Source organism: Lycorma delicatula, chromosome 6 (genome assembly GCF_047948215.1).
Source record: "Lycorma delicatula isolate Av1 chromosome 6, ASM4794821v1, whole genome shotgun sequence".
In the NCBI taxonomy this organism is placed as follows: Eukaryota; Metazoa; Arthropoda; class Insecta; order Hemiptera; family Fulgoridae; genus Lycorma; species Lycorma delicatula.
Genome location: NC_134460.1, coordinates 100,514,595 through 100,541,920, shown reverse-complemented (window position 1 = coordinate 100,541,920; position 27,326 = coordinate 100,514,595). Strand labels below are relative to the sequence as shown.

Sequence of the window (27,326 nt, the reverse complement as noted above, 5' to 3'; positions counted from 1 at the left end):
GATTAAAATATTCTGGCTGAAAGATTGGTATAGGAAGGAGTTTTTGTATCAAAATAATGAAATGACTGATGGCAAAAAATATATTGATTATTAGTTACGTATGACATTACTTTTGTTAGACACATTCTACCTTTATGATTCTCCTCTGTAAACCAGAGAGATTCTTTGTAGTGAAATGTATTTTTGTAAATGAAATAAGATCATTTAGATTATGTATTAAATGATCATATATAACACACAATATTGTTTTATTTTTATTCCTTGCTTATTTACAAGAATTTGTTGTAAAATTTTCTTCTCTAAAGGTACCTGTTTCCTTTTTTTAACAGTGCAAATACTTGATACTGAAATGTTTGAAAAAGTAGTTCGTGAAAAGAAATTCGATACATATTGGTTTATTGCATTTACTACACCTAACCATCACCATCTTCATACTGAAATGAAAAAAGTTGCTCAGGTTAGTAGATTACTTGTGTAAACACAGTATCACAGTCGTTTCACAGTCTGACAATTGTTTCATTTCAGGAATTCATTCAGTTTTTATTAGAGTAATATTAGTATTATATAATATTAATGATGTAGATATCATTACTAAATTGTAAATGCATTTGAAAATTGAAATTGCATAAGTTTGTTGCGGTTGTAACTAACAGATATTGCTTTAAAATATCTTCCCATATGTAAATGTATGCATCCAGTATGAGTTTAATGCTTAAAGTACAGATATTGAAATCATTTGATTGTAAATAAAACTTTTATTGTATGTAATAGTAATTAAAGAAAGAAAAAACATTATAATTTTTATTTCATGAAAATTAAATAAATAGTTTTTTAGAGTAAGATCCAGATATATGTTACAGAAGTTGATGCAAAACTGACAGGGAACATGTTTGTTGTGTAATAAGCCTTCAGTTTTAAAATCTGTACATCCAAAATATTTTGCATTGCAAATTTTTTTTTAAGGCAGTATCTGAAGCAGTTTGAGTATAGTATATTCCAATTTATGCCTACAATAAACACTAATTAATTTTTTATTATAAGAAACTATTTCTTTCCTTTTTTATAAATAAAAGTTAATTTTTTTGCAAGCAGAAAAATTCCATTTGAGGTTTTTTTTAAATCTCAGGTGCGCGCGTGATTATTTAAAAATATTTTTAGTATAATATGCAGTTAAGATTTCCTTACTAGGTTTATTGAACAGTTACTATGTTTTTTTAAAAATCTATAATACTTTTATATTTAATAATAATTTTGTTTGTTACCTACAGTTGGTTACTGATTTTCCAAATGTATTCATTGGTGAAGTAAACTGTGTAAAAGAAGTTGAAGTTTGTCAAGGATTACATCATTTTCCTGTTTTACATCTTTATCCAGCTGGAAGTAGAGGCACTGATTCTTACATGTATGTGTATACTCTATAACTGGTTGTTATTATTTAATATAATTATTAATTAACTAGTTAATATTATGCAATATATTTTTACTTTACAAATAATATAATTGTTAATTAGAGATTAGTTTCATATAGATCATTCATTTGTAAAATATTTTTCTTCTTTTAATACATATCTTAAAAAAATAATAATACTACTTAGCAGCAAATTCTCCATTCTGAAAAGTCTTTTGCCAGAAATTTTAATTTTGCAAGGACTAAAAGATGAGAATTGCCTCCCCTTGGTTCTGCCAGATAATTGGAAAATTCTTTTGATGAACTAATTCAGAAAAATTCTACAACTTAAAATAATTCTCTTTTCGTTGGAAATCAGGAAAGAAATCCAAAAAAAAATTAAAAATCATAGTAAAGATAAAGAAGTCTTGTTTGAAAAATTAATTACTTAATTAAATATTAAATTAAGTACTTAATTAATTATAATTAATTACAGGCAGTACTAGTTCATTGCACGAAGTTGTGCAACTGACCATTTCAGATTCTGCAAGGTCCGATAAGGAAAAGATAATGAATTTATCAGAGAACCCTGGAAACTTGGATCCTGATTTAAAAATAGACTTTAAAAGAACATATTTTATTAAAACTTTCAATGTAAATTAGTTAACCAACGTAGTAGATAAACTGATGTAATTTACTAAACTTTTAAATAAATTAAAATTAAAACTGGCACAATTCAAAAACTAATGACGAAGATAATTTTATACATCAAAACTACAAAATCTTAGAAGGAAAATCTACAGAAACTATTGAATGCTCAGCTCCTTCTAATCTATAAGTATTAAATACAACCTTTCTAATCAATAAAAATTTTAAAAATAACATTGTAAACTTCAAAAATACAAATAACAAATTGTGTATCTTATCAATTAAATATAAAAGTCAGTAGTATGATATTAATAATTTTCATGCTCCTACAAATGAAAATAATATAAAAAAGTTGAACAATATTGAAAAAATTTAGATAAAGAACTTGAAAAACACGTTAAAATTTGGTAAGAAATTTCAGTCCTCAAATAGGAAAAGGATGAAGATAAAGTTATAGTAGGTGAACATCCAACCCATATAAAGACAAATAAAAATAGAAAGAAATTAATAAATCTGTGTAAAACTTTTAACATAAAATTAATGTAAACTAAACTGAAAAAAACCACAAAAATGCAAAATTGGAAAATTTTTGCTTTAAAAAAAATAATAATGCTTATGATTTACATCAGGGGTATTTGATATTTTAATTTCTGACTAACCCATTTTTTTTCTATAGAGGTATGTTCCTCTAGAAAGCTTGGATGTCAGTTGTAAGAAAGTTGCAGTAGGTCAACATCTGCCACAGCTTTCTGTACAATTTTATCCTTTAAGTCTTTTGTTAATAGAAATAGAGTGTATCTTGTACTCAGTAATTTTGAAGTTAACTGTAGGTGCTTGGTGTCAACTACAAACTTTCTACATAATTTATGAGTAGTATATACCTCCTCAAGAAAAACATTATTTATTTAAATAACTTTTAAATAATTGGTTTAGTTTTCTGTAAGAAATTAAATATTGAAATATTTTTTTAAAGTGAACTAATTTTTGGTTAAAAAATTGTACTAATGTTTGAGGGATTATTAACTTATTATTTGGAATGATGTCTCTATGTCGACTGTTGATTTTATAATTAGAATTATAAATTGCAAGTATACCTATTAAATTGTGTAACTTATTTGGTTAATATTATTCCAGTGAATACAATTATGGAGTGAAATACGATGCTTCATTATTAAGAAGATGGTTATTTCAACATCTACCTGAATATGCTGAGGAATTAACTCCTGATATATTTTCTAAGGAAGTAATGCAAAACTTTAATCATAACTGGTTAGTCAACTTTTACTCGCCATCTTGTGGGCACTGTGTTGTGTTTCAGCCGGATTTCTCAACTGTTGCTTTTGTAAGTATAACTTATAATAAAATTATAACTTAAAGTAGAAAACCAATAATCCAGACTTGATAGGTCTGCACTTGGTCTGGATTAATAAAAAATATTAATTCTTACAACAGTAAGATATAAAAGTATATAATAATATAAAAGATATAATAGTAAGATATATAAAAAAGAATGTGAATAGAGGACGATGTCAGTAATCAACAGGTTTGTTATCCTCACTCAGATTAATTCGGTATCAACTGCTGCAGTCATTTTCAGAAAATGAATTGTCCATTCCCTGATTAATGTTACAGATGTCAAAAGTGTGTAAGACTCAAAAGGAAATAATTTTTGTATTTCTTTGTGTAATATTTTCCACAATTATTCACAGAAATTTCCTGGATCATTCAACACCATTAGCCTAATGCCTGAAATATTGAACTCAGGATGCAAGAGATTTGTAAGAGTGAAGTAAAGCTTTTTCATTCACAAAGTTTTTTTTCAAAATGTTTGCTTTTCATATGTTTTAATTTTAATATCAAGAATTCTCAGGGTTTTTTAATATACTCACTATAAAGCATTTCCAAATGTTGTTTAATTAGGTTTCATGCTGTCTGCTGCCAAAATTTTTGAGCAAATGACACACAGATGCCTTTCTTCTTCATTTACTACAGTACTGGTAAACCCAAAATTTAAGTATTCTTCAGAATATTTTCTTGATTTTATTTTTGCAACCGCATCCATCTAAGCACTTGTTAATGCTTCACTATCATGTAATGCTTGCTTATTCCCACTTAAAAAATTAACATGCAAATTACAACATACACATTCACAATAGATTCGATAGCGATAAAAAGATCGACTCGACTGAGACTAGCTGGAATTGAATGAGGTGCAGCATTTATACATGTTTGCGCAGATAGTCATGCAGTTGTTCTAGAATGTTCAAGACAAATCAGAACTTCTCGCGAAGCCACGAGAATGTCCAATATGGTGGACATAAAACAAAGAGCAATAGAGAGGCATTGATTCTGGTTTTGTCAATGCAGTGGATCGGTGTTGCCAATTATCAATAAATTTACTTATTCTTAGTAATTTATAAGGTTTGTAATTAAGGTCCTTGAGTAGCTTTAGCATCAGAATACTCAAATTACATTATTATTATATATATTATTATTGTTAAAGAGGGGTGCAATGAAAATTATGATTGCAAATTAGGTTGCAAATAGTGAAAGGTTGATGCTGGTTTAATGCAAGTACTGTGGGGAATAAACTCAGAGAATGAAACTATATAAAATTGGTTTTTTGATAATGAAATGAATGATGGGGATTCATTTAGATGGGAAACACTGCTAGGATTCTAAATATCTTCAAGTTTCCTGTTAATTATTTTTTGTCCACCTGTCAAAAGTCAAATCTATTTTGGGTATTTTCTAAATTAGTTTTATAAAAGTAACCTTTAATAATGAAAAAGTAGATAACTTACAAAAATTTTTGATATAAAGTGAATACTGAGTATCTTCAAGTTTCATTTACAAATAGGTCTGTACCATGCAGTAACAGAATATCTTTTGTGATGTTTAATTATGAAAGGTAATAGCCGATTGGGATTCATGAAACCATAAACAACACTGAGAATGCTCTACACCAGTATACATCTCCATGATGATTGATGGAGTATCTCATTTGCACATGTTACCTAGTGAGAACGTCAGGAAATAACAGTGTTAGGCAGTAATGAAATAACAGTGATAAACAGTAATGAAAAATAAGTATAATGTATTCAGTGATGTATCAAATAATTTTCCAAGTTATTTACTTTTTTCTTTATTAAAGGTTACTTTTGTATAACTAATTTAGAAATATTCTGTATTTAAAAGCTACAACAGGATTGATTATCAGTCAAACTGGACAAAACTGGAGCACAAATGGGATGTTAAATAGTTTGGCTAACTCCTACTAACCGTATCGCTAATTCATATCAAAATAAAGGGAGAGGTAGCAAAGACAATAATGCTTTTAAGGATGTCAGTAAATTATTTGAAAATATTTAAAATGAGTTACAAGAGAAGATTGAAAGATTGTGTCAATGATTCTAAAAAGTGATAAAAAGATTTTATCATAAAATGTTTACAATAAAAACGAATTGTAAAACATGGTGTTGTAATTTTTTCATTGTAGTTCTTAAAAAATGTTTTGAAATTAAGTTAGGTTAAATCTTTGAAAAAGAATTTATGAAAAAAAATAAAAATTATTGAACCAACAAGTGTTTCATCTTTCAACAATATATAAACAGCCATAGTAAGTTTTTTAAGTATATATGCTTTATTTCATATTCTAATTTTATGATATTTTTCTTTCTTGTATTAAATTAAAATACTGCTTTTTTAAGTAGAATAATTTTTATTTTATATTAATTAACAATATTTAAATTCGTTTGGCTGTTCACAAGTGTTTATTTATAAACTATGTGACCAAATGCTGTTAGTAAATAAATTGTCATGTAATATGTAACAACAATGTACCAATTGTGCTGTAAAACCCTAAAGGAGTACATCAAAGGAGATGGAAGGGATTAGCATGCTAGAATTGGATCCGTCTACATTTATCGTACTTTCTATAAATGATCAACATGTCCTTTAATTTTGTATGATAGTTTTTACAGACTAGTTTTTTCTTCTGTTCTATTATTAGGAAATCATACCGCAAATTTAATAAATTGATCTGTTGAATATAATGCAGTAAGAAATAAAAATTTCTTAATGTGTTTCTAAATAAAATTTCATATTTATAATATTTTTTTACAATTTGGAAGTTATTGTATTACTGCCCAAATTGTCTGGATCTTTAGAAATAATTATAAATCATGTTGTTCTTAGTATTGCCTTAATTTCCTGAATAATGAATATTTTTTTCCATCTTCAGGCAATATATTTTATATTTATTTTATTTTAATGTACCAGGTATCATTTAAAAAATTACCACATTTATTATTCAATAGCTATCAGTCCCATCGTATTTCTGTTTATAGGGATGTATACCATTCTCAGGGGGAACCCTTTTAAAATTAATTTCAAAGGTGTGGAACCCACCCTCTCTACTACACCTACTCCAACTCAAAAATATTAAATGGCAATGGTAACATTTAATTACATTAATTGACAACCTGAAAAAACTAATGAATTTTGGTGAAAAGAAAATTAAAATCAACCCGCCTCTTCACTCTGTAGGTGCAAAAATCCATTTGGAGTAGTACTTTTTTTAAATTTCAGTCCAACAAAAATAACTATAAAATTACATGATATTACTTCTTAAATCATTTGAAATAATCATAATCTGTGGATTAAAATAGTAAAAATTATTTTTTAAATTACCAACCAAAAAATTTGCCTAAAATGTTTTCTAAATTTTCAATGGTTTAAAACCTTTTTTTTTTTTAAATGAGATGATGTAGCTTGTGATACCTCCTTGGAAAGCCCTTTGAATAACAATTAATTTGGTACAAATATAATAAAAGTTGGTTCACTGGTATTGAAGTTAGGATTAAAAATGTGTTTTTTTTAGGTTACATTGGGACATAGTGTTACTGACCCAAAGCATTAGGTCTGAAATTGTCCATTCATGTTAAAAATATGGGTTTTAGGTTTCCCCAACATTGAAAAAACATCCAGTAAACACAGCATTATAACATCAGTTAAACAAACGAAAAACCAATAATAAGTTACCTACTTTGCTGGTAATATGTTGAAAAATTGATTACGAGATAAACTTAATGATTAAATAAAAACTAATTCATAAATGGATAGTTGTTAATCAAAAAATATAACTTAAATCATTCTTTTGGTCTTTTTTTGTGAAGGTTTTTAACAATAAGAGTCCTTAAGAAATAATAGATGAAACAGTATTTTTACTTCAATGAAATAAAAATATCAATTTTTAAATTATTTGTTCAAAATGATTCCCATTTTCCTGTAAAAAAATAATAAAGTCTTTGCTGAAATTCACGTTTTACTTTCATTAAAGTCTCTTACATCCTTACATGTTTATATCTTTTACTTCCTTGCATGCTCTTACAATTTTATTTTTCTACTCTTGTATGTTAGCAGAAATTTCTTTATAAATTATTGATTTTAAATGAAACCACTAAAAAAGGTCCAGTGGTGTAAGATCAGGAGATCTTGCCGGTCACTCAGCTGTTTCTCTTCTACCTATGCAATGCCCATGAAACATTCGGTCCAACCATTGTCGAACTGGAAGTGAACAGCGAGCAGGTGCTTCATCTTGCTGAAGGTGAAGCATGAATTTGTTAAATAACATGTTTCCATTGTCATCTAACTGATTTTCTAAGGCATGGACTATTAGTGGGTGAATAACTTTACCCAGCAACTGTAAATACTTTTCACCTCTGTCAAATTCCCATCTATAAATATTGAACCGAATATGTTATTACTGTAAATCCCTGCCCACACATTTATTTTTTCAAAATACTGTATAATTCCAGCATTGAAAACATGAGTATTTACATCATCCCAATATCGGCAGTTATGTTTATTAACAGTCATTTAGAAAGAAGGTGAATTCATCAGAAAAACAAATATTTTTCATAAACATTGGATTGGCATCTATTAATTGAATCATTTCTTCACAGAATTCAATCCTTTTGTCAGTATCATCCTCATTCCGTTGAATTTTATACAGAAAAATTTATTCAATTTTAACAAAGTTAAAACAGAGGCATAAGAAACCCCAGTTTCACAGGATATTTTACGAATTGAGCTCTGAGGATTTGCTACTACATTTCCCAAGATTTCAACCAAAGTTAATTCATTTAAAAACTTTTGCCCTGCACGTTTTTTATTCATGACAGATCCCATTTCTTGAAATATTTTTACAGATTTTACAATGTAAGTGTGAAACATTTTTATTTGGATGCAGTTCATTAAATCCTGGTCAGTTTTTCATACGTTTCACTGATGTTATAATGCTGTGTTTACTGGTACATTTTTTCAATGCTAGAGAAACCTAGAACCCGTATCTTGAACAAGAACAGATTATTTTAGATCCAATGCTTTGGGTCAGTAATACTGTAGCCCAACATAACCTAAAAAAAACACATTTTTAATCTTAACTTCAATATCAGTGAACCAATTATTATTTTATTTGTACCAAATTACTTGTCATTCAAAGGACCTTCTAATGAGGTGTCACAAGCTACATCACCTCATTTAAAAAAAAAAATAGTTTTCAACCCTTGAAAATCTAGAAAGCATTTAAGGGCGAAATTATTTGTTGCTAATTTAAAAGATAATTTTCACAATTGTAATCCGCAGATTATGATTATTTCAAATGGTTTAAAAAGTAATATCATGTAATTTTATAGTTATTTTTGTTGGACTGAAATTTAAAAAAAGTACTACCCCCATGTTTTTTTGCACCTACCTAGCGAAGGGGTGGGCGGATTTTAATTTTCTTTTCACCAAAATTCATTTTTTTTTTCAGGTTGTCAATGTTAAATATTACCATTGCCATTAAGCTTTTTGAGTTGCAGTAGGTGTAGCAGAAAGGGTGGATTACATCCCTTTGAAAAAATGTTAAGAAGGTTCCCCCTAGGAATGGTATACATGCCTGTAAACAAAAATATGATTGGACTGATAGCTGTTGAATAATAAATATGGTAACTTTTCAAATGATCACCTGGTATTAAAAAAGAACAGAATGAAATTATGAGAAAATTTATTGATTCAAAACACTTCCTAACTAACTTCTTTTTGTTAGTCTGCTGTTTGTGCCATATTTAATCCACATAAAACTATAACTTTTCTGAATTATTGCTCTTTGTACATTACAGTATATTACAGTATTAGGAACCAGAAATTACAGTGATTACAGTATATTATGATGAGATACCCAACTAAATAATTTTGTTTTATGTGTGATAGTGAGAAAATGAGATCATGATAAACTGTAACATTTAATTTTTAGTATTCAGTTAAGCATATACTTTATATTTCACTTTGTATAAAAGTCATTGAAAAATTTATTGTGACTGAATTTGTGAAATTGGTTTATAGAAATTTATAACATTCTCATGTATAAGCAATGTTTCATAAATTATGCCAACTAATTTTTTTTTTCTTCTTTACCAAATGTTTATTTTATTTTTTAATTTTTCCATATAGTTCACTTGCTTCTTCTCAATAACCACTTGCCAATGTTTCAGAAGAGTTCTCACATGTGGTAGGTAACTACCTCAGTAAGCTCTACCAGGGAAGAAAAGCATACATGTTTGAGCAGATTCGTTTAAATTCTTACCCATTCTTTCTTGGCAGATCAGTTAACCATCCCAAAGTAAAGGCATGCATTGTTCATAAAAAGTGAATGCTCCATCTATGAGCTTATCAGATCAGCTTTTTTACATTTTTCTGCACAATTTTTTAATAATAAATTACTGTGCTGCACTTACTTCATGTGGAAATAGGTTTTTTACTCTGCTCGGTTTAAGTTTTCAGTCATCTTGGTTTTGAGTCATAATATATCCTTCAAGAATACAGGCATCTTCATGAAAATAGTAGATAGAACTGTGGTCTATTGTTTGTTCACAACTTACTTTGCACAAAGCACTGTGAATTTCTTTCAGCTGTCAGTTTCAAATCTTCAACAGTCACAATGCTCGAGGTACTAGTAGATGTAATTTCTAACAATAGTTGATTTAAAATCGGGTACAGTAGGGAGTAACAAATGCATATGCTGATTTCTCAAATCCTGAACTGCAACCATTCACTGAGATTACATCATCAACTCTATAGTATTGCTATGTTGTGCTTTATTTACAATCTTTCCCTTATTTTACTAAATAGAGTAATTAGGAACCAAATATCGATATATTGTATTTTTCATGAATGCATTTATTTGTTTTTATTTTGTTTTAGAAAATGAAAGATAGCATAAGAAGTGGTAAAGTAAATTGTCAGGTACATTATAATTTATGTCATCAAGCTGGAATTAGAGCATATCCAACTCTTATGTTTTATACATCACATGGCTCGACACGTCAAGGACAAGAACTTCCTAGTCATACATTAAATAATATAGTTGAATTTATCAATGATGTATTATCCCGAAGAACGGCATCAGATAGTAGTCATAATAGATTGCACAATAAGCATGATGAACTGTAAATCATAGTCTGTGATTTTATAATAATTATCTACTTAGGTAAGGTGTGATATAGAATGTTTTAAGTGTAGATTTTTTTTTTTTTTTGCTGAATTTTCTCTCAAATTACATTTATTTATAGTTAAAACCAAACGTAGTATAGGTTAATAATAATTCTTTTATGTTTTTTAGAGAGCTTATAGCATTCATTTTTTACTGTACTTCTAGTATATCTTTACTCTATGTGTGATTCCATTCGTTTTTTTTTCATTTCATCAGTGTGTTAGGAAATTTTTTTAAATTATTGTCACTGATTTCTAAGTAAGTTTTTATTTATTGATTTAAAAGTTCTGTCTTTCTTAAAATATTCCAGAAACTTTAATTTAAAATTTTAAGTATAAAAATTAAATTTGATTTGAAGTTCTAATTTAGTTGATTTGGATTTTATGTAGAAAATTATTGATCATCAAACTGTGATTGACATGATTATTTTATTTAAGCATCTTCCATAAACAATAAATAAAAATACTATTAAATTAAACTAGCAAATTAGACTAACCTTCAACTAGCAAGAAAATGAGAATATTGGAAAAGAAAGGTGTTGGAACACTTTGTTAAAAATCAGTCTAAACATTCAAGAAGGAGCTCTTTCATGGATTATTCATCATGAATTATTTCTAGAAGTAGTATTAAAAAAATCACATATTAAAGTATATGATAACCTCTAGTAGACTGTATTTCACGGCTATCTGAAGACCTATACTACACTTCTATATCTCAAAATATAAATGATTTTGAAGTAACTGTATTGTATAATTATATAATTACAATTACTTCAATTACATCACTTACCTATTAGTAATTTATAATTATTTTTGTATTTTTTTTACGTTAGCTAAACATTTTTAATTGCAATTTTAATTATGAATATTATCATTAATTGTTTTACAATTCCTTTTAATATTTGTTAAAAAAAACTAAGTGCATTTCTTTCACAGATGTCCAATAAAATTGACCTATTATAAAATTCCTGATACCACGCATACTGTACTTTGAATTTGGTATCTATATTTATTTCTGGCAACCTACATTTTAGAGTAATAGCATCTCCTCTGTCTTTCATCCAGAATGTTCTGGATTCAAATCTTGGACAGGTTGTTAAGCATTTTTACAAGCTATAAATTTTATGTCTTGTATTCCCACACAAAAGGCTTTCTGTGGTGAATTATTTCCTCTGATCAGAAAATGTAAATAAAATGTCTTCTAAGTGAGTTATTTTTGGTGTGGGAGGGGTCAAGACAGTTATCATTGATAATTTCATGATTAATACAATCATAAAAAATTTTTATTGTTACTTGTATTTAATAGAATTTGTTTGTCTCTATTTTATTTCTTATCATAATATTAACATTTTATTAGAAACTGCTCCTTTGTACTTAAAAGACAAATAATTTTTTTACTGCAATTGCCTAATTAAATAAACCTTAAGGGGATAAAACTATGTTCCTCTTAGGAATAAAACATCTTTACTCTCTCAGTGTATGGATGCAGTCACTACAGGTCTTACAACAAGAACAGTGATTAATGGATTGGATTTTTAATAGAAAACTATAAATACTCCAATTAAGGAAGTGTAATTGTACTGAATCTTCATTTAGAATTTTTAAAAACAATCTAAAGAGTTTTTTTTATATTTTATATATCTTACTATCAGTAAGATAGTATAGATCTAATTCTATATTTTTATGTTATCAGTGGTTCTGTATGAAAAAAATCAGGGTTCAGTGTGCATTTGTAAGCACAGCAATTTAAAGCATTCAGAATATGTATACTTTAGATGTATTTTTAGAAGATTAATAGAAAATAGCTTTTTAATGGCTGTTATTTTTAGCACAAATGTGTATTTATAAAATTGTTTCAAGATTTTATGTAACACGCAGGGTAAAATTAATTTATTAATTATGAAATTTCTGTAGCACATTATTACAAGGGCAAGTATAAAATTATTTACACTTTTCTTTCTACAGTTTATTTACACAAAGGTAGAGGTTCAACATTTTCATCATTTTTTTCAGTCACCTCCCTTAACAATGCACTTAGTCCAGTGGTCCAAGTTTGCATATTCCTTTCAAGTAGAAAGTTTTCGGTCAGTTGCGAAGCCACTTCTGCACCTCTTCCTGCACAACTTAAGTCTGTGGAAAATTGACGACCTTGCAAAGCATCCTGGAGCAGCCTAAAGTGATGAAACTCTGAGGGAGCAAGATCTGGGCCATAGGGACGATTGTTCAAATATCTCAAAATTCAACTTATTCATGATTTGAATGGTGTGGCAAGCCATAAGCAGATGGACATTATCGTGCAACAACAACACTTTGTTCGACAATAGACCTCAGCATTTGTTGTGAATTGCAGCTTGCTGGCTTCAGCTCGTTTTACAACTCTTCACTGTAACTCGCACTGTTCTTCATAGACCCTTTTTTTCATTTGTCTTCCATATAGGGTCTTTTGCATCCCAAAAAACAGTTAACATAACCTTTCCCACCAGTGGCTTAATCTTGAATTTTTTCTTCATCCGAGATCCCAGGTGTTTTCTAACTCCATATCCTGGTATTTCAGTTCTGGCTCATAGTGATGAACCCATGTTTCACTATCAGTGATTATTCTGCTAAAAAATATATCGCCTTCCTTGTTAAAGGAATTGTGTAAGTATTGGCAGATGTCAACATATTTGGGCTTGTGATCTGCAGTAAGCTATCTTGGTACCCATGGCGCACAGACTTTACGTAAGCCGAGCTCGTCATGGATGATTTGATGGGCAGGATCATGACTGATGTTAAAAGAAAATGCTACCTCATCAATGGTAACTCATCTATTCACCAGAACCATCTTTCAAGCTTGCTGAATGTTATCATCTATGATGGAGGTTTACAAGCATCCTTCTTCCTCTTTGTGAGTCATACTCGTCTGGCCATTTTTAAAGTTTTTGATCCATGAAAAAACACTTAAATGATAAAGCACTGTCCCAAATAAAATCTTTTATCATCACTGTGATAAAAGTCTATGATGAATTTCAGCCCCTTTCACACCCTCCGACTAGAGAAATCAAATCACTGCTCATTGTTCCTCGTTGGTGCAAACTGCTATCGTAGCAGACATATTTACAATTTAATAGCCAGAAGGCAAGTGATGCGATAGGGATAAAATTTTGCACACATGATTGTATTTGTACCAACTCTAAGCATGCATGCATAGAAAACAGTATGGCAACCTTCAAGATATGTTATAAAAGTGTATAGATAATTTTTTACTCGCCCTCAAACTTCATATAATCAGATAAACTATACAAAAATGTTAATGTAGTAATGTTTTTGATCAGCATAACAAAAGTGATAATTATTATGTTGAAATTGTTTTCCAGTAGCTCTTTTCAGAGCTAAGTACATGCTCCTTCATTATTAGAGTTCTTTGTGGTATTTTGTTACACATCACACATAAAAAGAAAATTTTTGAGATGCATGTTATGAGTTTGATGATCATTTAAGGATAGGTAATCATTTACTAAAATGCCACTGGTAACTCCACTTATGTGTGATAAAGTCTTTTATTATTTCTGAAATTATTCAGATATTATTTCTGAAAAGATTCTTAGGAAGCACAATTTCCTCATAATTTTAATCTTAAAAGTTTTTTTTTTAATTTAATTAAAAAGTATTACCATCCAGAAAATAAAGGCATTAAAGAAATACCAGTTAAAAACTATACTGTTATAAGCCAATATAGTTTTTTCTGCTACTGTTCATTCAGCAACATCAGATTAATAAATTGCTCCTCAAAGAAGATTGTTGTCAATACTGTGGGTATACTAATAGACTGGGCTGATAAGAGAATACAGTTAGACCCGAACTTCATGAAGTTCAGATTATGTACAGATACATTTCTTCTTCTTGTTTTTAATACTTTCATTACTGTGATTATTTATTTTTTTTTTTTTTTAACTCCCTCAAGATGACCAGCCCACGCTAAAAAGCTTAACTTAGTCGCCTCAGGGTTTCATGGCAGCGCAGTCTGCCCTCCCTAGCTCATCCGAACTCGGACATCCCATCGGGGTTTCCCGTGCCTCCTCGAAAACATACTAATCACCTTTTCCAGTGATCAGAATTTTTCTCCGCAGGAGAGCACCCTTCCAGTCCCTATTGTACCTGATCAAGACACACATTTCATTTGCCCTTCACAGTTACACGTCCCCCCATGCACACCTTGAGGGTCCCCCATGCCATCATCGGTGAGCTCCGACCCACACACTCTTGCACATGAGTAGGCCCGAACACCCTAGGCATAGAGGCTGCCTCCCTGGCCTCTACATGCATCAAGATGGACTTGTATCTGTCCTCGATCTCCCACGCATTCCCATGACCCCTCATTACTTGTTGCGCCATGTCTTCCTCGGCGTCAGCAGTAGAGCACCGTGCACACAATATCCCCCCACTCCATGTCCATCTGTATATCCGGCAGCATAATCCAACAACAACATGAGCAAAGACACATAATACAATCATAAATTCCTAACCTAGCAAAGTACATTAACAACTATAAAAATAAAACACATTTCGACGCCTCTTTTGACATCGAGGGCCGTGTGCACGTCAAGGGGGTTCCTCCTGCCTCTTCGCTGTTAGTATGGGACGAGCCACTCTCTCTGCCTCCCTCCATCTCACTCTGGAGCATGTGTCTGACGATGTTATCTGGTGTTAAGGCCACCGGAATCTGACGTCTCTCGTTCTCCCACCTGACACAGTCGAACCAGGTGTGTTCGGCTGTGTCAGCTGTCGCACAGTACCTGCAACCCGCCGTTCTCCTCCTCTTGAAGCTATCAAAGTTCCCATGGCCTGAAAGTAGTTGAGTGAGGCAGTATCCAACTTCACCATGCTTACGTCCCACCCAAGCACTCACGTCCAGAATCAGACACATAGTCCACCGTCCTACCTGGCTCGCCTCCCACCGTTGCTGCCAGATGGCCATGATCTGCGCCCTTGCATTCTCTTTGTTTACACCTTCATACCGCAAGCATCGTTCCTCAACCAATAGGTCTACTGACGGCGTTCCAGCAATGACGCAGATAGCGTCATAGGGACCGTCCTGTAGGCACATTTCACCCGCAGAAGCAGCCTCCTATGAGTGGCCTCCAGCTTCCTCCTGTACTTCTGAACTGCTACTGCCCTTTTCCATGCAGGGCCCGCATACAATAGGACTGATGTCACGATTGCAGCTACGACTCGTCGACGTTTCTCGGCCCTACTGTGTTCGAGGCCGTCTGCCTCGAGATAGCCCTCAGCTGTTGTTCTGCCTTCTTTATTGCTTCCTCTACATGAGGTCCGAATGAACGGCGCTTGTCCATTCAGACCCTAAGGTATTTGGCCCTCGAGACTTGGCTTATCTCTGCACCATCGATGGTGAAGCGCATCTCCCTTAGCTGGCATCGACCTGCAAGCACCAGCGCCTCCGACTTTTCTGGTGCTATTTGCAGACTGTGAGTCACCATTCAATGGTGCACTATTGCCAAGGCAATGTTTCCCTTGGCCTCCACCTGCCTCTCATCCCTTCCTTTGATCAGTAAGGCCACGTCGTCGGCGAATCCAAAGACTTCAACCCCCTCCGGATAAGCCTGGCAAAGAACTCCATCAAATGTTATGTTCCACAAGAGAGGGCCCAGCACAGACCCCCGCTCGAATCTGAAACACCCATTTGCCAGTATCCGTGAACGTGCACACTTCCCTGTCACTTAAGTAGTTACTAATGATCGCTTGAAATTGTCCAGAGACTCCTTTCGCCCTCAATGCCTGCCCGATGACCTCCCATGGCAGGCTGTTGAAGGCGTTCCGGACATCCAACAGTATCAAGGTCGGAATCGCTCTTGTCTGCCGCGTACCATTTGCTGCTGTGTCGACAGAGTACATCACCTCACGAATTGCATGGACCGCTGACATGCCCTTCCGGAATCCTAATTGACGAGGGGAGAGCCCCCCTTGCTCCTGTACCTCTGCCAAGAGCCGCCTTTCCACGACACGTTCATACATCGTGGCCAGTGTACTGAGTAAGCACACTGGACGGAAAGATCCTGGCTGGTCTGGATTCCTCCCCGGCTTGGGTAGAAGTACCAAGCGTGCCTTCTTCCAGCATGATGGGAAAGCACCCCGCATGAAGGCCTGGTTAAAACAGTCCAGCACCGTCCACGGGAATCCCCCCACCACCATCTTGGCCACCTCCCCTGGAATTCTATCCCGTCCCAGACTTTTCTTGGGGTTGAGCGCTGCCGCTACTCCCTGCAGCTCCTGAAGCGAGATTCGCCTTGGCTCTCCTATTAGCGTCGTCTGCCACTCGACGGCCGGTAGTCTGGGGAAGAGTGATTCCACTATTCCATTGATTTCCTCTCCTGGGATGACTGGCAGTCTCCTTCCCAGCTTTTTGGTGACTAGCTTATACGCTTGTCCCCAAGGATCTTCTTGCAGCTGGTCAAGGAGACGCTTCCACGACTCACTCTTCGCTCTCCAAATCTCTCGCCTCGGCTTTTTCCTAGATTCTCGGAGCTGTTGGGTCAGCTCTTCTACGTCATTTCTATCCAGCGCCCTGTAGATGGCGACGTGCCCGTTGCACGTCTGCCCTTACTTCCTTGACTTCAGCGGTCCACCAATAAATCTTCTTCTTGGGGGCTGTGATTACTAAATCACTAGCTACTACTAAATCCCAACTAAATACAGTGAAACTCAGTATAGCATTGCTTAACTTTAATGTTCTAGAGAAGTGATTTATTTAATATGGTTTCAACTGCAAGTTAACAAATGTTAATTTTCATAATTGTAATACTTGAGACATTCCAAGTATTGAGGAAATCATATTTTAAGGTATGCACTTTACTTTGTTATTCTGGATCATACGGGAACATTTTTGATAAACACCCTATTCTTTCTGGATGGCATAAATTTATTTTGAAATGTGATTTTGAATCTTTTTTTTAGTTTTAGTGTAAATTATTAATTTTGTTATGAAATATTTATTTAATACAAATTAACAAGTATTGGGTTTAAATTGTTGTGTTAAATAATAAATTGTTATAATAATTATGAAAATTTACAATTATTTAGTATTTTAAAATTACTTTACTTTATAATTAAAGTAATTAATCTTTTTGTTTTTAAAGATATGAAATTCTTAAGTGTTTCTAAGATGGTGGACTGACCATTCTTTTTCGCATTCTACTTGTACAACTAAAATAACAATATTCTTAGGAAAAATGGCAATTTCTCCTTCGTTTTCCCCCTGTCCATTTTGTTATTTTTATAAAAATGTATATCTCAAGTTAGGATGGAGGAATCACATTAATATTTGGTAACTGTCTTGATAATAAAGTTTTAAAATTAACAAAAAATCAGGACAAATACAATTCCAAATTACAAAATGGCAGCATGTTTATTTTTCAATCTGTTATATCTCTATAAATATTAATTTTATCAAAATGTATGTTTGCAAAAATTAAGCCTTTTATTTTGAACAAAATAGTATTTTATTTTTTAGCAAATAGCCGAGTTATGGCAGAAAATTGATGTAATGTTGTGTCTGTTTTCATGTCCTCCCTAGAATTATCAATAAATAAAAACTAATCGAATTAATGTAAATTCTAGTATTGTAAATTAGTATCAAAATTAATTTCATCGCATTGTTATTATTATTATTGTTTAATGTTAAATTTTATTGTTAGAAAATTATTACTTAATTTGATACTAATTTACAATAATAGAATTAATAATAAATAAAAACAATATTTAATCGATTTGAACGTAAAGTGAAGGACATGAAAATAGACACAAAATTGCCATTTTTCTAAGGATATTTTTTGTTTAAAATAGAATCCCGAAAAAGTATAAGCCAACCCACCATTTTAGAAACACTACATATATATATATATATATTTTTATATATATATACATACAGGTGTCCCGGAAGGATTTTGCTAAACTTCGTAAGCATATTTCTCTCATGAAAATAATGAAAAAAGTTTTTATAAATATGGGTCTGAAAATGCTCATTAGCGAGTTACAGCTAGTGAAAGATTTCGCCACAATTTTTTTCTCCTCTGCTTAAATGAAGCTTTACTAAATTCTGGAAAGGTAAATTGATGGCAAATTTAGTGATTTCCTATGGTTTTTGATCCGAAAAAGTTTTAAAAATTGGTCCCACAGCTGTACCACCATTATTTTTTTATGAAAGAGTGTAATAAACAAAAAAATTTAGTTGAAAAATACATTTTTAGCTTTGTTAAAATGACTTTGTTACGTTATAAATAAACAAATAAAACTTATTGATTAAATTGATAGAGAATTTAATTCTGAGAAAATTGATTGATGTAAATTATCTACCAACATCCCACAACAGCAATTTAGCTGTACTTTCATGTGAAACAATAACAGAAAAATTACTCTAATATGTAATTGTCTGCCTGCAATATCATGTTATTTCTTATTAATTAATTAATCCACTAAATTAATTTTCCACTGCTGGTGCTGTAATGTACAATACGAGGTCTGTAAATAAGGTAGTGAGACTGGTTCAGAAAAACTTTTTATTTACAATCCATATATACATGGATTCCATCACCTTCAAAACAGTTCCCTTGGGAAGCAATGCAATGCTACAAATGATTTTCCCACTCTTCATAGCAGTGTTGGAACTCACAAACCGGAATATCCTTCAGATGGTCTGTTACATTTTTTTAATGTTTTATACTTTCCAAAATTTTGTTCTTTGAGGCATTTTTTAAAAGTCTTGAGCAGGAGAGAGTCACAGGGACTCAAAGTTAGGTAAATAAAATGGTTGAGGAACTACAGGAATGTTCCTCTTTTCTCCAGTCAGCCTGTGGTATGGTTCCAAATCTATTGTTCTGCAATTATTCTAACAGTTAATCACCAGTCGTACCATATCAAGTCTCTGATTCACTCAATATTGTTGTCACTTTTTGACGTTAACTGTCTTCCAGAGCATGAATTGTCTGCAACCAATTCCCAGCCATCTGAAAATGCTTTAAACCATTTAAAAACTTGGGCTCATGACAGAGCGTCATCTCCATATCCCCTTTTCAATTTTGAAAAAGTTGAAGTAGCATTCTCATAGAGTTTAATATAAAACTTGATTGCACAAAGTTGCTCGTGATTAGTATCACTCATTTTTGTAACACACAATAAAAACTAATTTCATGAAAGGTTTATTACATCTCACGTGTCAATAATAGACTAAAAATATTAATACTTAATATTAATCAGCTGTTCATATAACCATATGTGTACTAGTAACTTTACAGTGTTGCCACTTTGGCTGCCAAAAATCTAGTCTCTACTTTATTTACAGACCTCATATTAATAGTCAGTTTTGATCTTCCAGAGAGCAAATTTCTACAAATAGAATTTTGAAACATTGTTTTGTTACGATTCAGATTCGTGCTTCAGTGTGCTGTGTTTGTTACTGAGAAGTTAATTTTCAGTATAAAATTTTATTTAATTTGTGATGTATGTGTATTTAAGTAGTCCATTTTCACTGATTTTTAAAAGCTTATAATAATTAGTAAGTGATTTGTTCTGTAAAAGAGAAATCCCATATAAGTTTACAATCATTCATTTAATCTATGGTTTTTGTAATGCCAATGCTGCACAAGCCATTGAATAATATTGTTGCAGATTTCTCAAACGAAACATTCCTAACTGGCAAGTATTTGCAGATATTCACTGGCACCTAAGAGAAAGTAGAACATTTAATGTAACATCTGAACAGGAAACAAATACACATGATAGCAAAGTCCAACAACTAGTACTCTTAGATTATCTGCACATTTGGTGATGTCATGCAATGTATATAGCAGACATTACATAATGAAGGTATCTATCCATATCATCTTCAACCAGTTCAATATCTTGAAGAAGGTGATTACAATCTGCAACTGAATTATTGTCAATGATTATTACAAAATAACTTGCTTCCATCGCTATTATTATTTATTGATGAAGTGACATTTACGTGAGACGGGATAAACAATACATGAAACAAAGATTTTTGGAAACATGACAGTTCTCATGAAACCATTGAAACTAATTTCCCCAGCATAATTTTTCATTAAATGTCTAGTGTGTTTTCAACAGTAGACTCACAGAACACGGTTACCTTAACTTTCTTTAAAATGAGGTATCAGTACAAGAGGATGTTCCACTTAGTACAAGAACTGATATGTATTTCAAACACAATGGCATTCCAGCCCATTTTGATAGTCCTATTGTTCAGTAATTGAATAACAATTTCCTAACCGCTGGATTGGTAGAGGTGGATCTCAGTTATGGCCAGCTAGATCACCTGATATGAATCTCCTGCAAGTTCTTTTTATGGGGATATATTAAAGCATTAGTATATGCACAAAAATCAGAAAATTCAAATGAACTTTTACAAAGAATTGAAGAAATCCATTGAAGAAATCAAAAACAACCCAAGAATGCCAGGAAATGCTATCTAATCAATAACTCATGCTGAAATATGTTTTCAGGTTAATGACGAACATTTTGAATCATTGATTTAATATAAGAATAACTTATGATATTTTATTTGGTTAGTTTGTTTTTGCAATTTTGCTCAATAGTAGATTGTAATGTAAATTATAATTCAGTATTTTCCATACTAGTACATACATATTGTTCTGTGTTAAAGAATACATTATTTCCTTACACTATTCTTTTTTTTTTTTAATTGACTTATTTACATCAATTTTCACAGAATTAAATTCTTCATCAATTTAACCAAAAATTGTTAATTTTTTTTGACATTTAACAAAGTTATTTTACACTAAAGCTTAAAAAACTGTATTTCAACTTAATTTTTTTGTTTATTACACTATATTGTACAAAATAATGGTAATACAGTCCTGGGGCCTGTTTTTTTTTTTTTAATTTTTTCAGGTCAAAAACCATAAGAAATCTCAAAATTCACCCCTTAATTTAACTTCCTAGAATTTCAGTAGGGCTTCATTTCAGCAGAGAAGCAGAATTGGGGCAAATTGTTTCACTAGCTGTAACTCACTAATAAAGCATTTTTAGATCTATGTTTATATTAACATTTTTCATTATTTTAATGAGAGAAATACGCCTGTGAACTTTATATATATATATATATATATGTATATATATTATTTTGACTTTCAAAGGCAAGTCAGCCTTGGGTGGGAATAAATTCCCGAGTTACAACTCTGGATGTGATCCAGAGAGGTGATTTAGATTTAAACAAAAGACAGACAAACGACAAAATACAACGAAGAGGGTGTTTACAGATGAAGAAAAGAAAGCAAGATCTGAACGGATGAAGAAATACTGGGCAGCTCGGAAGAGTAAAATAGCACGCTTTTCTCAGAAAAGATCCAACTAAAATTGACTTAAGTGGTCCCATGTTGGCCGTAAAAGCATAATAATAATAATAATAATATATACTATTTTGTTATCACACCACCACATTTTTTTTATGCAACTACTTAAGATTTCTTGAGAAAATGAATAATAATGTTTATTTAAGTTGGAAAACCTATGTTTTTTAATGAAAAATAAAATATTACAAAACAGTTTAGATTATTTTAACATAATCTAAGCAAACAAATAACCCACTCTCGCTAACAGACATATTTTTTGTTTAATACATTGTAATAATATGTTTAACACATTGTTTTTTGACAAAGAAGTTGCATCAAAAGAGTAAAAAATGTGACAGTGTGATAACAAACAAGTACCATAATTTCTTATTCTTATCAATTAATAAACAGTATTTTAAATTTATGTAAACATTTTTAATTAAATAGTTCTGTCTGTGTACTGTATAATTTATTTTATACTGATTAATGTACATTGTAAACTAATTTATTAGTAGTTATAATTTTATTAACCCACCGGGTTGGTCTAGTGGTTAACGCGTCTTCCCAAATCAGCTGATTTGGAAGTCGAAAGTTACAGCGTTCAAGTCCTAGTAAAGCCAGATATTTTTACATGGATTTGAATACTAGATCGTGGATACCGGTGTTCTTTGGTGGTTGGGTTTCAATTAACCACACATCTCAGGAATGGTCGAACTGAGAATGTACAAGACTAACACTTCATTTACACTCATACACATCATCCTCATTCATCCTCTGAAGAATTATCTAAACGGTAATTACCGGAGGCTAAACAGGAAAAAGAAGTTATAATTTTATTAATGTAAAAAAAATATTTTTATTTTTTAAATAAAAATAAGTTATTTCTAACTTATTTTTCATTAACAACCTTAATAAATATAAAATTAGACTCTTCTATGAAAGGGTTCCTTATAAAGCTGAATTTTTGTTATGATAATTATTTGTTCAGATCAGATTGCTCCCCAGACCACGTTATATTTTAGAAAAGAATTTGCGATGTCTTAAAATTATACCTCCAGCAAGAAGCCTTGTTGAATGGTTTATGGTCAAGTTGGATACTGAAAAAAATGAATTATGGTGATGAGCGAGGAAATTTTTTTTAACCTGTATCTATTAGCTCTCTTTAATTTTAGGAGGAAAAGCAATCTTTATTTTTATTGAAGTTTGCATTTACAAAATCCATAACCAGTAATGTTGCTCTCATTCTGAGTTAAATATTCACAATCTCCTAAGGATTGTTGTCAAAATGGTCATCTTCTGTGTAATGACAACCTTCACCTATCCATGTGGTTGGGATAGTTTATCATGGTGCAATTTCTCTACAGGTAAGTTGACCTTTCTTATCATTCATCCTTTTCCTTATCCTTGATCTCCCCAAGTTAGATATTGTGTATGAAGATCCTTGCTAAGAATGCCAGTGAATCCTCTGTGTGATATAATCGGTAAATGCAACTTGTTGGCCTTCTGGGGCCTGTTTCCTGTCTAATGACCAAACAACACTTTAATGTAATGGCTAATATGCTTGTCAGAAACCCCTATTCCCTTATGACCTGTCAAAGTAGCCTATTGTAAAATAGCCCAAGGCCAAAACAGCCCCAACAAAATAACCTATACTAAAATAGCCCAAGACCAAAATAGCCTATTCAAAAACAGCCCGGAAAAATTTGTTTTTTTATTGTTAATTAGTTAAGGTTAGTGAGTGTAGGTTAGGTGTAAATTTCAACTTCCTTTTTTTATGAGAGTTTCTCATATCTATTTTCCTTATAAGTTAGTATCAGGTAATTTTTTTTTTTTTATTTCTAGTTATCGTTCCAACCCCTACCAGTACTTATCTGGGTTGTACATTTAGTCTTGGGCTATTTTGACAGGGTACTGTAATCCCTCAATATAAATGCAACATCTTTAAGTACAAGTATATCTATGAATATTATGACTAGATGTATATATGTAAGTATTTCAACAATAGTTCAGATATATGCTACATGAATGACTTTTCTGAGAGAAAAACATAATCTATAATTTATTTTGTTTGTTACTTTAGCTGCCCCATCAGTGGCAGTAAATTAGATTTTTAAACTGATTTTTACTATATTATATTATTCCTTAATGTTACAATATTTTAGCCAAATTATTATTAACTAAAGTATTTGAAGATTAGAATTCAAATTACTGAACGAATTCTACAAACATTGATATAATTTTATGATTATTATTGACTTATACAATCTGCTTCTGTTCAATCATTATAGAATCAGTACATTTTAATTGTCATATCAATATTCATTTTTGGGCAATCTCACTGCATTTTTTTTTTATTTTTAGAAAAATAAATCAGATTATTAGTAACTAATAGAACATGAAAAAAGGTATCTTTTAGAATGTTCACTGTCCAGCACTGAAATGACGTGTCATAAGGAAGAAAATTTATAAGGATCACTGTTGTACTGGTTATGTGTTTGTATAAAAATTTTATCATTAAGATGATGATTTGTCAAACTTTTTTTATTAAAGAAACAAGTGAATCTATACAAAAATTTAGCTTTATGAGATATTTAAAATAATGGGACAAAAGAGAGTCATCTAATTTTATCTGGGTTATAAAAGTGTTTGATGTATTATATTTAGTTTATTAAAAATTTTATTTAATGTATTAAATGTAGTGACTGTGAAGTAATTTATAATCTTAACAGTTTTAAGCAGAATATGATGCAAAATTAACTTATTTATTGAAAATTAATTACAAAGTTAATGTGTATTTTATTTGTCATAAGAACAACTTCACATACTACTTATATTCATGTCAACAAATAGAGAATTCTCCGTTTTCATTGTCAAAATGTGATGTACGTTTTTCCTCAGCTACAATTTGTAGCATTTCTTTGCAGTCTGTTTTGCAGAATAGAAAAATTTAATTTTTAATTAACTGAATAAGAGTTTAAATTCTTAAAATAAAAGATTAATGTTTTAAAATTTTTAATTAAATAAATAAATGCATGATAAGTTATGAGTATGATTCTAAAAAGAATTCATTGTATTAATTGCACATTAAGCAATAATAAAAAACTAACGAAATGCCATAATTTTCATTACTGTACTATTAGAATTAGAATTAGAAATACTTGAACTAATTGAAGGAGAAATTTAAAAAAAAAGTTCATTTAGTAATATTATAAAAAGTGTGTCCAGAGATATGATAAAAATCGAGGGTTACACTTAGAGTAATAAGCACAATATTACATCACAGATCTTCAATTCATGAAGGTTATTATACTACTAGTTTTATTAAAAACGGAAAAATATGGTATGAAGTGAATGATATTACTATCAACAAAAAAAATTGGCCGTAAAATTCACAAAATATATAATATTTGTTTGTTCTAGAAAGGCAATAAATTGTAATAATAAATCCATTAGAATCAGTAATTCATAAAAAAAATAAAAGAATTACAAAACACAGTGATATCCAAAAAAATTACAATGGATTTGTAAACCGTGCGGTAAGAGTCTCCCAGATATCATTTTTTCTACTCAAAAAACAAAAATTTCTGTAATATAAATAAAACTGTTTTTAACAAAATCATACTGATATCAAAAAAGGTAAGACACCATACATTTCCATTATCAAAATCTGTTATTTTAGAAATTTGTTTAAAAAATTGTAAACTAGTAAATCATAGATTTTATTTAAAAATTCTAAATTGATAACAAATTTTAATAATAGAAATGTAGTGTCTTACCTTTTTTGATATCAGTATCATTTTGTTAAAACGGTTTATTACAGAAATTTTTGTTTTAAACAAAAATTGTAAGCCGTGCGGTTTACAATTTCATTGTAATTTTTTTGGATATAATTTAAAATATATATATTTTTGGAGAATTTATATATTTATATATATATAGCATATATATTATATATATATATATAGTATATAGTATTATATATACTATATATATATATTTAGTAAGCGTTCTCAGAAGTAGATTGGCACTTTCGAATCTTCATCGACGTGTTATTATTCTCCCATGTAACATCCATAAAAGAATCCACATTTTTTATGATAGGTAAAGTTTGTTTCTGATAGTACTTTGTAATAAGATAAGTTCAATACATGCTTCACATAGTATTCTGTTGTTTAGAAAGGTGTAGACATTTTTTTAACAACTTAAGAAGAATATTTTTTTATATCTTACTAAATAGTAATAATAGTAATTTATATCTTACTAATAGTATACTTGCACTATTAATTCTACTTAATTGAGGTGATTCACTTTATTTTTTTTTTAAATTGAATATTATTATCAAGGAAGTAACTTCCTCCTATGGAAACTTCTCTTATTTAATTTCCTGAAATGAGTTTGCTTGGTGGGTGATCTACTATTTTAAAACACCCAAATCACCCACCAATGACTTATTGCATAATTTATTTGAACTGTATAATTTTATTTTTGTTTATATGTTGAAATTGAATTTTATTTATTACTTAAATAATTTATTTAAGTAATAAATAAAGTGTTTAAATTATTTATAAAGCATTAATTAAGTAAAGTACCATGGAGATTTCTACATTGACCGCTTAATCTTTTTCTATAGATTTTCATAAATTGATCAATTTACAGAAACTAAGTTAATTATATAGTAGTATTAATATATTTATATTATTTCTTAATTCATGATGGTGATGAGCATTTCTTTATAAACACATGTTCAAGATGAAATTTTTTATAAACAGCGCACATTGTATGTATATGATTTGGTGTGAAGATTCTTTTATCATAAAAGTATACACTCTAATAAATTAGATTATTAATCTATACAAGTAATTATTTATAAAATTAATTATCTACTATCACTGTATTGGATTTGCCATGAAATTAGTGTAATAGTGTACTTATTTGATTTTCCAGTTATTCATAAATTTTTAAAATCCATCTTGTGAATTACTGTGTATATTATTATGTATTGTCAGAAAAGACACTGATCATTTTATACTCTAAACCATTCCAGTCTTATTTTACATCATCAAATTTTGTTACCATAATAATTTTTAATTAATTTTACAATAAAAAATGTTTCCCATCACATTATTTGTAGTTAAAATCTTGTGTTTTATGTGTCGGTGATATTAATTTAATCCTCTATTTTTATATTTTTAATATATATTTTATTGAAAAATAAATACTTTTCAATATTTTTATGTATGTTAATTATTTGCTATGTAATGTAATACTGTAAAGATTTATGTTTATAATGTAGTTTTTTTTAAATAAATTTATCTAATTCTGCTCCCTTCTACTTAATAGACCTCAAGAAAATTATACTTGTAAAAATTATTTCTCTACCTTTTTTATGTTAT

General features: G+C 30.4%; 1 protein-coding gene across 1 annotated transcript in view; it reads left to right on the top strand.

The window, feature by feature from the left end:
- The window catches only part of LOC142326079 (dnaJ homolog subfamily C member 10-like), a 58,511-nt gene extending 32,878 nt beyond the window's left edge, over positions 1-25,633 (top strand). The window contains exons 10-14 of the mRNA XM_075368223.1: positions 330-457; positions 1,269-1,402; positions 3,170-3,377; positions 10,283-10,568; positions 23,106-25,633. Coding sequence (XP_075224338.1) covers positions 330-457; positions 1,269-1,402; positions 3,170-3,377; positions 10,283-10,531 — 719 coding nt within the window. The 3' untranslated portion in view covers positions 10,532-10,568; positions 23,106-25,633. The remainder of the gene's footprint in view (positions 1-329; positions 458-1,268; positions 1,403-3,169; positions 3,378-10,282; positions 10,569-23,105) is intronic.
- Positions 25,634-27,326: the final 1,693 nt, after the last annotated feature.